The following is a 15,000-nucleotide window of genomic DNA, read 5'->3' as shown; positions in this document are numbered from 1 at the left end:
CATGTAACATACAATTATTTATAAGGTGATAGGCAGATGAAGAAAATGAAAATCTTAAAAAAATTATGAAGCTGCATATTTTTTGGTGTTATGTTGTAGAAGGCAGACAGGCTATTGCCACATGAAAGTAGAAGAAATGTATGTCATGGGTCAAGAAGTGAATGTACATAGGCAGGGAGGAGGGATGGGGATGGGGATGGGGGGAAGAGAGAGAGAGAGAGAGAGAGAGAGAGAGAGAGAGAGAGAGAGAGAGAGAGAGAGAGAGAGAGAGAGAGAGAGAGAGAGAGAGAGAGAGAGAGAGAGAGAGAGAGAGAGAGAGAGAGAGAGAGAGAGAGAGAGAGAAATACAGTATCTTCCAATGCTGTCTTTTATAAATAAATACTGGTATACAGTCAACCCTTGCCGGACACAATTTCCCTAAGCACAAAATCCATAATTGTATGTCTGAGTACAACATCCCAAAAATTTGTCTAATACATGTATATATATGTAATAGCATGAATCTTTATAAGAATTTTAATTTTCAAGGTCTTTTAAGTTGGGTCTTTGTTGTTTTTAATCCTTACATGTAGTGATTTTGAACTTTACAGTAGTGCATAAAATGACATGCAATCAACAGAAACTGTAGAAATGAAAGTTACTAGTTTTAGTATGTGCACTACTGTAATGATTAATATGATGAATTCTCTACTCAAAACTCCCAGAAGCCAAATCCATTATCCAAGATGAAGATATGCAATTAGTCTGGAGCAAGCAAACATGCCTCTCAAATGACATTACATCCAATACTAAGTAAGTACTTGCCTGTTACATGTAATTTCAATATCACAACCGATTCAATTAAACCCATACCATCAATACATTGTAAGAAAAATTACATACAACACTGTTTTTACTTGCAGTAATAAAGTGTTGACTCAGTGGGGCTGTGAATCTTACACATGTAGTCTAAGTACAGCTTTTGCAATAGTACACTTTGAGCGTCCCACAGCAGTAAGTGCCAGATTGTCAACCAGGGAGTTGGGGATACACCCTGGCTAACAGCAGGTAACCATTCACTCTTGAATGGACAGCAGCACAGATGTAAGGAGACCCAATCACTATCCATTTCACTTTCTATTTGCTTACAACCAAACAGCAAGTGGCACAGTGGTGGCTTTTCAATTGGTACAAAGTTAAATTTTAGCTGCTAAACTTACCCTTGTCATGTAAGAGTGTGAGTATACATGTAGGATAAGAGAAACTTAGGGAGATCTGGAAACCTATTTTCTCTATTAATACTAAATTTTGTCAAGCACAAAATTAGTTTTGCAAGAACTGTCTAACTGTCATGTTAGGCGAGGGCTGAGAGTATATGGATATATTAAACGATTTCTTTTACAAATAACATAACACTGTGGGAAAATTTTATCAACAAAAATCTGCATATTTAATTCAGTTAAAGAACTTGCAGTCAACCATAATTTCCCTGTGATCCAAGGGCATCATTTCTGGTGCCAATTCCCTGTTCATCAACATTGCGATGTGTCAATAAGTGGGCATTAAGATTGCCCTTCCAAGCTGACCGATAAGGGCAATGAGCACAAGCATATGGCTTTTCTCCAGTGTGGGTTCGAATGTGCGTAATGAGATTCCTCTTTTGTGTGGTGCGGAAAGCACAAAACTGACAGGAGAAGGGCTTCTCCCCTGTGTGGGTACGCATGTGGTTCCTCAGATTTGTGACAACATTAGTGGTGTAGGCACAGTAGGAGCACTGGTGTATCTTGTTGCTGTTTGTGAAGCCTCTCAAGGATGCAGCGGGTCCTCTCCCTGCAGCAGTCTCCCCGTCACTCTCCAGCCCCACCTGTAGGGGACGCCCATCATGCTTATCATAATTCACTAAGGCACCATAATCAAAATAATCATCTATTTCTTTGCAACATCTTGCTCTGGAAAAAGATACCTTTATGCGACCCCTTGAAGTTATGCTCCATTATGGGGCAATGTGCACCATGTCTATATTATTACAAAATGGTAGTAAAACTAGACATTTGATTTTTTTTCTATAAAAAATAAATAAATAAATAAATAATAATAATAATAATAATAATAATAATAATAATAATAATAATAATAATAATAATGAAAAAAAAGACGCTTAATAAAAGTGTGTGGTGCCTGGCCCATTGGTGTTCATTAAAATGAGTAAATACAAAAACAATATATATATATATATATATATATATATATATATATATATATATATATATATATATATATATATATATATATATATATATATATATATATATATATATATATATATATAATATATATACACACACACACACACACACACAAAGTAAAAGTCTTCTAGTGTTCTTGGGAGAGAATATACAAAGACAGAAGAATGTCATGACTATATACTGCCACAACAGCCACTGGCAGTGTGGTGTACTGCTTGACTGTTATTCCAGTACACCCTTGGCTGTCAGAGAAAGCAGACATTTTTTGACAGGGACAAGATTTTTATTGTTGTAGGTGGTTTGTGGCTTTGATAAGTCAATATGGCTCCCACGAAGGCCCTCCAGTCATTTTGAAACCTGCATTCTTTAACAGTGATGTGAGCAATGCCTTCATTGGTTAATTCCTGTGCAGAGTTAAAGTAACATATCAAGGCTACAAACACCACCGAAAACCATAGATTCTCATTGTAGTTGAGGAACAAGCTCTGCTTTCTCTTACAGTCTTGAGCCCATAGAGGCAGCAGCCTCAGTAAACGATAAGCTGCTGTGACCTCATGTAGTCACCACACACTTCCATCCTTGTTAATTCCCTAACAAACATCATTTTTTTGTGATGACATGAGCCAACCTCAGCATACTTTTGTCAAGTACTATAATATATATATATATATATATATATATATATATATATATATATATATATATATATATATATATATATATATATGTGTGTGTGTGTGTGTGTGTGTGTGTGTGTGTGTGAATTATTGTTTATGAACTGCACTGTGTTGGTGCAAGTCGTCTTCACTGGTGGCGTGATATCCACACACCACACAAGCACACTGTCTAATTTTTTCACTGGAATGGACTAACATGTGCCTCTTCAGGTAGCCTTTTGTTGTTGAGCGATATGGACAATATTCGCATGCAAAAGGCTTCTCTCCGGTATGAATGCGATAATGTTTCTTTAAATTGTCTTTTGTGGTTGCACAGTATGTACAGAATGGGCAGGAAAAGGGTTTCTCCCCTGTATGAGTTCGCATATGATTGGTGAGGTTGGTTGTGACATAAGTGGTATAGGAACAGAAGGAGCACTGATGCCTCTTGTTGTGGGTGCTTAAGCCAAGCCCTGGCCCTTGACTGCTCCTCCAAGAGGCTGTCTGACCACCACAGTCGAACCCAACCTGTTGGGACATTCACTTACTAAATACCTTAAAGAATTTGTCTAGGTTCACAAAATAATTGATAAATTTATTCTAACAATAAAGTTAAACAGTTTCCTTTTTCTGACCCTTATTTTGAGATGCATGTTATGCCTTAAATTCAAAGACTGTGATTCTACTTAATGAAATTTTGTGGTGACAATACATGACACAAGGTTAACATAGTATTGTACACAACCGTTTCATTCATTAGGATTTGTCACAAAAAATATGAATCTTTACAAAGAAAATTATCCATTAATTAATCTTGACCTTATTCAAACAGAGTATGGATGCATCTGCAGCCTTATAATGAAATAAGTTTAACATTTTCTTCCAACAGCAGTACACTCCAAGGGGCACTGGGAGTGTGCCTGTGTTGTAGTGTTATCAGCTGGGAAAGCTATGGCCTGCAGGAACTTTGCATTGTAAATGTACGGTAGTTATAACAAAAATTAGAGACAATGAAGAAATTAAATTAATACATTATGCTGGATTTGGGGGTGAAAAGTTGAGTAGTAATAGTAATAATGTGGCAGCTGCATGTCTGACAAATAATTATTATTCATCGTATAAGTATCCATCATCTTCTGTCCATACCCTTCAGTCCCCTCCACTCTTTCTCTTCTTACTCTTAAACACTCTACTCTCACTTCACATCCTTGGTCATCCTTGTCCAGCACCAGTACCTGCCTTAGTCTTGTGTAACCCTCTCATGTCTTATACCTTCCTACAATCTCAGAATGCTGTTTCATTATCAGATTTGACACTGTTCCTCATTTCCCTAAAGGTTTATTTCATATTTATTCTAGTGACTCTTCCCCTTAAACAGTCTGTCTGTAGAATGTACATGGTTGTCTTATCACTCTTAAGTGACCAGGGCCTTAAATAAAAGATATGGACATAATAAACATCACCATCATGTTCCTCTTCCACCATGATTCTCAACAAGGAATATCTTAAAAGGAATATTAATTCCATGCCTGATTCCATGTATAGTAATTAGCTACCAAGTTGAAATCTCATCTCTTCTTTTCACAAATAGAATATATTATCATAATTGTATCTGATATGTAAGCCAACTTATATTACTGTGATGAAACTACTTTATTTTGTGGTCTACCTTAGCACTTCTTTTTTTCCACTAAATACTCGTATCTAATAAAAATCCAACAACTTCAAAATGCAAAAAAATAACTCAAGCTGAAATTTCTGGCTTTAATCAGATGAAATTCTGCAAACTATTTACCATGTAGAATAATGTCTTCTCATGAACTAAATACATTTTTTTTCTTTTCTTTTTAGTAATAAATTCCAGAATATCACAATCAGCAACCTTCACTTAAAATTCCAATGGTTTACAATTACACAATCTATCACAAGTATGGAAAAGTAATATTCCGACAGTACCTTTTACATCTGAAGCTTGTTCCTAACATGCTCCCATTTATTCCTGTTCTTGCATTCCCTCCTTTCATGTTCTAATTTTCTCATTTTTTCTCATAAATCCTCCTTCATTTTCTCCTCCCATTCCACTGAAGGTCAAGTTATCCACTTCCATCCAAATGCATGTACCACACTAGTATTTTCCCAGTTACCTCACTTTCTGCCATTCATTCTGTGACCAAATCATCTTGGAATGATGCCATTCTACATTACATTCCTTCATATTCATTTGACACAAATTCTCTTACACACACTTGCCAGTGAGTAATCTCTCACCCACACAACACATCTTCAATATACCCCACTTTATCATCCACATAACCATTAAATCAAAATGACATAAATAGTGAAGTACAAGATACTAAACCTTCACTGTTGATTTGACTTATTCCAGTTATGTGTCAGCATATGATTATCAAGATAAAATTTTTTTGTACAATAATAGGAACAGTGAGGACAGGTGAAGGGCTTGTTCCCTGTATGGATACGTGTGTGCTTAGTGAGATTGCTCTTGGTTGTTGCTTGATAGGAACAATATGAACATGAGAATGGCTTTTCTCCTGTGTGTGTACGCAAGTGGTCCCGCAAGTGAGTGGTGACAGGAGTGAAGTAGGAACAGTAGGGACAACGGTGTATCTTGGTGGTGCCCGCTGCCAAGGCTCCTCTCACACTGCCTCCTGCCATGCCCACCTGTGGGGGATGGCTCTCTTACTACTCACTTCACACTTTTTGATATTCCTTTGAAGAATGAACACATGGCTATGAGAGAGTATCTATATGATCTACCGCATAAAACTGGTTGTAACATCATTGTGAAACAATGTCTACCTTGCAGGCATGGGTCTGTATTTCTAGCCAGGCCACAAGGGCACCACATACATATGTACAGTTTTTTTTTTTTTTTTAACAAATCAATACTGGTGATGGAGAAATACTGCAGAAATAATTTCATGCTAAAACTAACCAGGTGAGTAATATATTTGTGCTTTGCTAGCACTCACAGAAAACTTCCCACATCTTAACAAGGCAACGCTCTCTGCTGCAAGGCCCATGTGAATATTTCTACATGCAAATATTTTGGATGAGATTATATATAAAGGTGAAAGTCACTGTTTTCATGTTTAAGGATGTACTTCAAACAAAAACACATAACTCTGAAATATTAAATATACTAGTATGTCACTGATCATTAAGAAGTTAATTATACTGATACTGATGACAGAATGGCCAATCTTTTACATGGGGCTGGATCAGAAAACAGAAGCATAACTATTTTTTCCACAACAACAGTCCTGAAACCAGAGTTGCGAGTAAGGAGCACGGCATGTATCAAAACCCAGTCTCCATCTGACTGATGAATACCGCATCCTACTCAAGTCTACATCCCTCACTCCACTTATATGGCAGACATGGATAGGAAATTAATTAATGGATTTGTGAAGATTTGTGACAGATAATTACAACCACACTTCCAAATATTGATTCAACAATTATCTACGACATAAGCCAGTTACAAAGAATTATTTCTTACCAAGCAGTGTCATGCCTCAAATGATCTTACTGCATCATCATTTCTTCCTTCTAAGATAATAAACTTATTTGTGTAAAGCATGTACTTTATGTGAATGGGAGGGATGAGATTAATCTACAGCTTACTTAGAGCCACAAATTCATTTGCTTTATTCTCATGGTGTTACAAAGTATACACTATGAGTATATTCATGTGAAGACATGTGTTTTATTTTTTCTATCCTATGAAAAATAGTTTTGGTGAGATTAGTTATCAGTGTTCTTGTCATATGCAATAACTACTAGTATGCTATTACTCAGACAGTCCAGACATCAACTTTGTAATATAAATGTCACAATACATACACGCATGTCATTGCATATGACTTAGTACAACGGTTATGAGCAGCCTGGCACAATCTCTCTAACTTAAGTGAACTGCGGCATGTTGTTAAATCACACACAATACCTAGTGACACCAGCACAACTGTTGCAATGCTGCAGAATTCAGATATCACAGGGTCTTATTTTTTTTTCCAATTTATCATTTCTAAATTCAGTACATTATATCTTCACACTATATATCATCATGAATTTCTGATGGATTTTAAACACCTTTAAAGAAATGTATAATTAAGAATAATAATAATAAGAAGAAAAAAATAAATACAAAATCAATATTTATACCATATTTTTTGCATATGTAGTTTTTAAAATAAACAATAAAAAGAACAGATAGGTGCAATAATGTATACTAAAAAATACGATGAAAGGGGAAGTTTCACCATTCACTCTTCCTGGCAACCTGAATGTCATGATAAGCCTAAGGTAAGTGGTATATGATAAGGTCACAGCCAGGCCAAATTGATTAAATCAAGTTCACAAAAAAGGTATATCACAAAGTACTGAATTTTAAGTGTTGAATGGAGACTTATTAAATATTAAGTTGTCTACCATTACCTGTTAGTGTCTGAAATGCTGACAAGTCCCACCTTACTTTTCAAGGTCGCCTCAACAGTACACAATCAACTAATAAATGGAGTTCATTAATAATTCACTCTGGACTTCACTTTACATTAGCCTTTCACCCTAAAGCAGGACTCTCATCAGTGAAATATACAACTCTTTGTTCTGTATCAGAAGCTTTCCCATTATTTATCTCTCCTTGAGAAACAAATGAACTAGAAAAATCGATACCTGGTAAACCTACATAAGGATGTTCATAACTAATTTTGTGGACTTTCATATCCTGCACATACTGCATAGTGCAATTCTCCCACTACTGGTGCATCAACATGTGGAGCCTAAAGGTGGTCTCATGGGGACACTGAAAGGTACACAACGTACAAGCAAAAGTCTTCATGGTGGAGTGAGTTTTCATGTGACGATTGAGATTTGCTTTTTTACTGGTGTGAAACTGGCAATGAGGACAAGCAAAGGGCTTCTCTCCTGTATGTGAACGAATGTGAACTTTTAAGTTCTCTTCTTGGATGGCCCTGAAGGGGCAGTAAGGACAAGAAAATGGTCTTTCTCCTGTGTGTGTTCTGATATGCTTCTTGAGGTTTGTGGTAATGGTGGTGCTGTATGGGCATAAGGGGCACTGGTGGACCCTGCTGCTGCCAGGCTGGCCTTTGTCACCTCTTGTGCGCTGCTTCCAGTTTGCTCCCTGACAACCAGGGTCCACGCCCACCTGTTGAGACACCTCGCTTATTCATTGAGGTAGTCAACAACCTGAATTCTTAATCTTTTTTTATCAGGTATAGATGTACAAAACACCTCATAAATTTTCCTTAACTTATTACAGAAACTTCTTCTTTCCCCATATAATCTGAAGATATGGTTTCAATAAAGCATGACATCTGTTAAACTTTATTGTCACACAAATGAAGCTGGTATCTTAGTAAAAGCTGCAAACACTCACTTTACACCATAGTCAAATGTCCAGCAGAACGTTACACAAGTAGAGATGCAACTAAACCGTTGTCTTTTATTAGTTAACACTTTCTTCTTACCACACCACAACAATGTTAACATACCGTAACATTTAAACTTTAAATAAGCTACTAAACGAAACAATCACATCAAAAACATTACTATATAGAAGAGCCTTTTCTACAAGACCCTGTGAGCACAACCTTTTAACAGGAACCATAATGAAGCTTTTTTTTTATTTATTTATTCTTTTTTAGTGAGTATATTAGAAAAACTAATACAAAGTAAGAAAAATGCAGGTGCAGTAACAAACTAACAAACTCACCGGTGTCACTAAGCTAATGATTAGAAATGTATGAGGGAATCAAGTACACAAATTAATTCATGACACTACAGCAGAGTAAGATGTATGGTAATGCAACATCCAACACTGAAATCATGATACAATGATACTGTAAGATGCAATGCAATATCCAACACTGACTGAACTCATGATACTATGATACTATAAGATGTAATGCAATATCCAACATTTCTCAACTCAAACTATCATCTACAGTTTCTCTTTCTCTTCAGCACTGTGTGATCCTGATGTTGTGCTACATGAAAAAATAAAATAAAATAAATAATGAAATAAATAATAAAATAAACAAATAAAAATAAAAACCAACCATTCAATCATCTTATTTCTTTTACAGCAGCATGACTTTATCCACATAAACAGAACTCAAATCTAACCACTGCAGAGAAGTAAACTAAACAAAGGCACATCATGACACCAGTACCCTAGCTCTTAAAGATGTGCTCTCAGTCCAGTACAATTAGATCCTTTGGCAGGTCAATATGGAAACCTCATCAAGTTTACAGAGCTGTGCCTCACTCTAGAGATTGTCTTATGGTGGTATGCTTTCAAACCAATCTGCAGTCTTGTGTCACAACAAAATTACAGAAATCATAACATTAACAATAACGACAACAACAACAACAACAATAACAAAAAATTAATAAATAAATAATAATAATAATAATAATAATAAAATAATAATAATAATAATAATAATAATAATAATAATAATAATAATAATAATAATAATAATAATAATAATAATAATAATAAAACATGAAAATGATAATAATAATAAAATGTGAAAATAAGGGAAACTTCACTAAACCAGCAGTCCTATATATTGAAGTCCCTACATAAAGTATACTTATATACATCCACTGACCATTCCCATCCATAATTTTATCAGATCACTAAAGCTTTTCATTGTGCACCAACAACCAATTTCAGTCATCTACCACTATTTGAGATCCAATTTTTTCCCATCTTCCCACCTCCCTCCCAATCTAACTTTATCAACACTGAACCTGTTACTTCCAGTTCTATTCTAATAACAAACTCTTAAGTATTTTGTTCATATCACCATTATTACATATATCCCTCATGCCACTAAAGCACTCTGATTGGATCCCCTCCACCTACACTACTCTAATAGATATGAATTTAAAATAATAATAATAATAATAATAATAATAATAATAATAATAATAATAATAATAATAATAATAATAATAATAATAATAATAATAACAACAACAACAACAACAATAAAGAACAAAAACAATCTGCACCAACAGACTAAAACTGTAACCATCACTTCAATTTAATGGCAAAACCTACAATTAATTTTATATTTTCTACTGATATTTTGTACATTCTTCTGAGGATCCCTTACAATACAAAGTGCCACCTGGATATGTCTGCTTTAAGTTATCTTTTATAAAAAAAAATCAGCACCATTTATAATACATCTTGTTTGTTTTTACTTCATTGTCTCACTTCACTTAGGAACCTACTCGTCTGTTTTCCACTGATTTAGCACCAATAAATACGCTCATTCTCAGAAACAGCAGAATCACAGAGCCATCATGAGATTCAAAAGATAGATGGAGCTCACATAAATCTGTTACAGAAAGTCTTTTAACCTAATTCTTGTACTTATTAAAATTATTGTTAATAAAGGTATTAGTAATAATGTAAAAACACCAAAGCATCAATCCACACATATATTAATCTTATACTCCAGAAATCATAATGATACAAATTACATATATCATGTTCCTACAATATTGTATTATAATTTCACTCTAAGTGTCAAGTCAAACTCATCACCAGATTAATGTACTGAAATCCCATATCCTCCCTCAATTCATCAGCCATGACTCCATATCTGCTGTCCAATGACACACATGACACATCCATCCATCATCTTCATTCATGTTAGCATTGGTCTTAGGATGTCCTCCTTTGCTGCCAGTTTTTGCTCACATACAGCATTACATTTCTCACACGGGCTACATAGAAATGCCCCTTGAATCTGAGAATGATCTAAGTATCAATAAGACCAGAATTCCATGGACTTCTCATTTTTGCAACTAATCTAAAATTTGCACCCTCTTTTGGACAAGTCACTTTTCCTAAATAAAACATTTCCTCTATGAATTCAAACAAACTGTCCATTAATTAATTTTGTTCTCATAACTCTTTCCTGCCTCCAATCCTACAAGTCACATATTCAAGTATACTATTATTTTGCTGCCTGTCTCATCCACATGTCACATACACTACAAAAGCTCTTACTTTCCCTCAATGCATTTAAATACTAAGATTTCATAAAAATATAAGCTATTCTTTCTGGCAGACTGTACATATTTGGTAATAGCAAGGATAAATTTGTGTGTCTGCATTTCAAATTAGACTGACCAAAAGAAAATTCATCTAGACAACTGCCTTGTATGTACAAATACATGACATCACAGTTCACAGGTTTTTTTTCCACAAATGTTCTTTCAAACCCACAAAAGCTTCATTTCATCAAGGGGACTGACTGAGTTATTTCCCATTTTCATTATTTATGAATCAAACTGCACCAAATTTTTATGAACTAATGTTTTTTTAGATGAGTTAAATGTATAAGTTTAATTAAAATTGGAGTAATAGTTTTTCTTTTCAGTGAAAATATGAAAAATTGAGGTTTAGATTTTTGCATATTTACTTTTTTTTCTAGATTTTCTTGAAAACTTGTTACAAGACAATCTGATAGTTTTCTAAGAAAATTATATGAAAATTTTAATTTTTGTTTTCGTTGAGAAAAATTTTTTTAAATTTCCTCATCTGGTTATTTCTTTTAAGCAAGAGAGAGAGAGAGAGAGAGAGAGAGAGAGAGAGAGAGAGAGAGAGAGAGAGAGAGAGAGAGAGAGAGAGAGAGAGAGAGAGAGAGAGAGAGAGAGAGAGAGAGAGAGAGAGAAACTAAACACAATTAAAATTGTCAAAGAATTTTTTAGGTATTTTAAATCCCTTTCTAATGACACCAGAATCATCAAGATTGGACAACGAATGCCTGAGAAGTACACCTCAATAGCACAATAAGTTAATTTTGAGATACGGAACTTTAAAGCCTAATGGGGCATGCGCTTTTCATCCATATATAGCTATGTAACACTAGAATTTTTAGGTGCTAAGTATTATAATATATTTGTTTTGAGTTGTAGAGGATTTTGAGCCATAATTGCATGTTAGATTCACAGATAACTTGTTTTGTTGGCATCTGGAATCTCTTAGATGGAACACTGCACACTTCATTTTTACAATGAGGGCATGCCACACTGATGCATGTGGCCCAGTGATCGATGGCGAGTGTCAAGCCAGGGACTTCTTACAATTTGTTTTGGGACAAGGCATGTTGTCTACCAGTGGCTGAAGCTGCTCCTCTGAAACTATAACATTATCTCCAGTGAATGAGATTTCTTCATCACTCTCAAAAATTTTTGATCTCTAAGATTCTCTTGCTAGTGGAGACAATGATGTTGAAGGCAGTGGCTATAATTGTAAAGCAGCAAACACAGCAAAAATAGTAGTTGGGGTAGCAGAGACAGAAACATAACTTGTATATGGAGTGGGAGGTGAGGTGGCAGGAAGGGCAGAGTGTGGTTGACCTTCCATGAGGCTATATGCACAGCCTCGTTGTTCTCTGCTCTCAGCTAATATCTGGCATGTTTTCGCCAGTACTAGCTCCTTTGGGTAAAGAAAGACTTCTTCTTACCCATGATGGTGAAAGAGAACAAAAAATGGGGAGTAAGTGAACACTAAGTGGGTACAGAAGTTGATGAAAGAGAGAGATCACTAACTCCTTCCCTCTCTCAGTGCGTGTACAACATGCACTGAGGCTCTACTTCACCAGCCTGAGCAGAAACTTCCATGCACCACCATAAGGAAAACTATTCCTCGTAAACTTTCTTAGTTTTTTTAATGAATATTTTTCTACAACCATCTTCCACCTACAATGACCTTGACTGAGCAAATGAGTGTGAGCAGGAGTCATTTAAATGTGGATGATGAACTGTTGTGAGTGGATTGTGAAGTACTAGACCTAAGGATGCACTGAGATGATTTTTGCACTTTTTTATATTTTTCAGATCTCAACTTGGTTAGTCCCCTTAAGGCTGATGTATTACTGGAAGTTTTAAAATTGTTACAAATACTATACAGGATGACATTAAAAATCTGGCAACTTCCAGACCTGAGAAGTGCTGGATTTTGTTGTGGTTATATATACTGTATATATTTAACAGAAAATGACTACCTGTACAGTCTTTTAAAGAAAAAAAATTCTTTAGTATCATACACTGCTGAAAAGCCAATGTCATATGTTTCACAAATGGTTTGCACAGACACATCACTATCAAGTTCTTTTAGCACTTCAACTTTCTCTGTGATCAACAATGCATGATGTTTGTTTTATACCATCCCTTTTCTTTGCTGAATCCATAATGGGGCTATACAGTAGCAAATGATAAAATGAGAAGGAATGAGCAGGAGTGCCTGTTAGGAGGTGCAAGCAAGACCTAAAGACTGATTCTGGAGTACAGAGCCATCAAAACATAAACAGCACCTCCAGAAAACAGTGGCACACCAACGTGGTAAATTTGAAAATGCACTCGGAAATCCATGCCCAAAATCTGAAGAAGCTGGATTATTGATACCCAGATTTTTTATGTCAACCTGTATTTGATTTTTGTCCATGCAAACACTTAATTCCACATAAAATGCAAATAGGAGCACAGAGGTGTTGTTTATCTCACATCAGCACTTTATACTGTCTGCTCCATCACAATGATGTATGTGCCCTTCCAGCAATACTTTTTGAATATCAAATGTTTAGGCATGACTTACACATTTAGTATGTGAAACTACCTAAGTACCATTAAATATTCAAGAGGAAAAGTAAGGGGACACAACGGTAAGCATTCCTCAGTTAGATAAAAAGTCTTACTTATGAAATCCATCTAGGGAGTAGGGACAAGGCACACAGCCAAGGTATATTTTTCAGCAAGTGAAACCTGCCAACACAAACAAAAACAAATATTTTGCACTTCACTGCAGAAGATATAAATGTAAATGACACATCCATCTCACAAAAATGGCAAAATTCCAAAACACTGATGAAGCAAAAATGTTAATCTAAGAAGACACTTTAAAAGAATCTTTAAACATGTGGCAGAAGAATGAGAATGGTACATATATTCCTACATTTATCATCTTGGCAAGCAGTACTAAGTAACAGCTTCTGTCACACTGTGGCCAGGACTGAATACGAAAAAGTACTGGGTCAAAATATACATCACAGGGTTAAGTACAATAGAATAATGTAATGGTGGCAGTCATCATAAGGAACTGTGTATGTATAGGATAAATACATCTAGATGACTAAAAACTGATCCTCCCTGACAGTAGGAAGTTTCACTCTACCACAAGAAGAGCTACCATAATAAGCTTCAGGGGATGTGTATATCAACCAGGAAACAAATATCTGTTTATATTATCATCTTTGTCTATCCAAAACTTCAAAAAATATTTCTGCTTTGTTATCAGTGACATGGAAAAAAAAAAAAACTCAATTTGCCTTTGACACCTCAAACCCTTATGGGCATGTGGTAAATGAAGCAGCAATGTTTGGTACAACCTCCTGAACTAGAATTCCTTAGTCTCTATTACTTTTCTTAAGTCAGAGAGCAAGAAAACCTACAATTATTTCCATGAAAACCATACAAAAGTTGAAAGTTGTTATTCAAATGACAAAAGAAAAGTAATACATACTGCATAAAAAATGTACTAGTAAATTTGTCTAAATAAAATCCTACGGTATGTACTTCAATGTTCATTCTACTCTTAGGTAAATGTAATGTATACATCTTTCTCTGTTACTGGGGAGGAAAATGAGATGACGGGACAACAGGTAAACATACCAGCATGGGCCAGCATGGAGGCAAGGCACATAATACTGCTTGTGGATGGTAGTGTCTTCACTACAACTGCCACTTTTGATAGCAATTTTTGTAAAACCTAATGTTTTAAAACATTCATACTTAAAGCTAAGAAATCTATGCATGGGATATGTATGAGGACCTTGTGAACATGGTGTCTAATGATAGTGGAACTATGGTCATACTGCTGACCCCCTGCTGCTCCCTATTCATGGTTTATATCGGTTCCACTTGAATTAAATATATATATGTATTCAAGTGTACACTATCATGGCTATGCGTCCCATGCAGCTTAGCTTGTGTTACTACAACAAATATGAGTGCAAACATGGTACATAAGCCTGACCCACAAGCAGAAC

The 15,000-nt window shown here is 35.4% G+C and overlaps 1 protein-coding gene across 26 annotated transcripts in view; it reads right to left on the bottom strand.

Annotated features, from left to right (window-relative positions):
- The window catches only part of LOC135102710 (zinc finger and BTB domain-containing protein 7C-like), an 83,029-nt gene that overhangs the window by 46,192 nt on the left and 21,837 nt on the right, over window positions 1-15,000 (bottom strand). Inside the window, exons 6-7 of one of the 26 annotated variants that reach the window (XM_064008174.1) lie at window positions 3,099-3,409; window positions 1,641-1,843 (exon numbers count right to left, since the gene is read on the bottom strand). The exons of 22 other annotated variants lie outside the window; for them this stretch is intronic. In XM_064008174.1, coding sequence (XP_063864244.1) covers window positions 1,786-1,843; window positions 3,099-3,409 — 369 coding nt within the window. In that variant the 3' untranslated portion in view covers window positions 1,641-1,785. Of the gene's footprint in view, window positions 1-240; window positions 1,844-3,098; window positions 3,410-4,838; window positions 8,073-15,000 lie in introns of those variants that run through there. 3 more of the 26 variants (XM_064008173.1, XM_064008169.1, XM_064008188.1) reach the window with 3 other exon arrangements.

The sequence above is a fragment of the Scylla paramamosain genome, chromosome 8 (genome assembly GCF_035594125.1).
Source record: "Scylla paramamosain isolate STU-SP2022 chromosome 8, ASM3559412v1, whole genome shotgun sequence".
Taxonomy (NCBI): domain Eukaryota; kingdom Metazoa; phylum Arthropoda; class Malacostraca; order Decapoda; family Portunidae; genus Scylla; species Scylla paramamosain.
The sequence above is the reverse complement of the archived record's forward strand: the minus strand, read 5'-3'. Positions and strand labels throughout refer to the sequence as shown.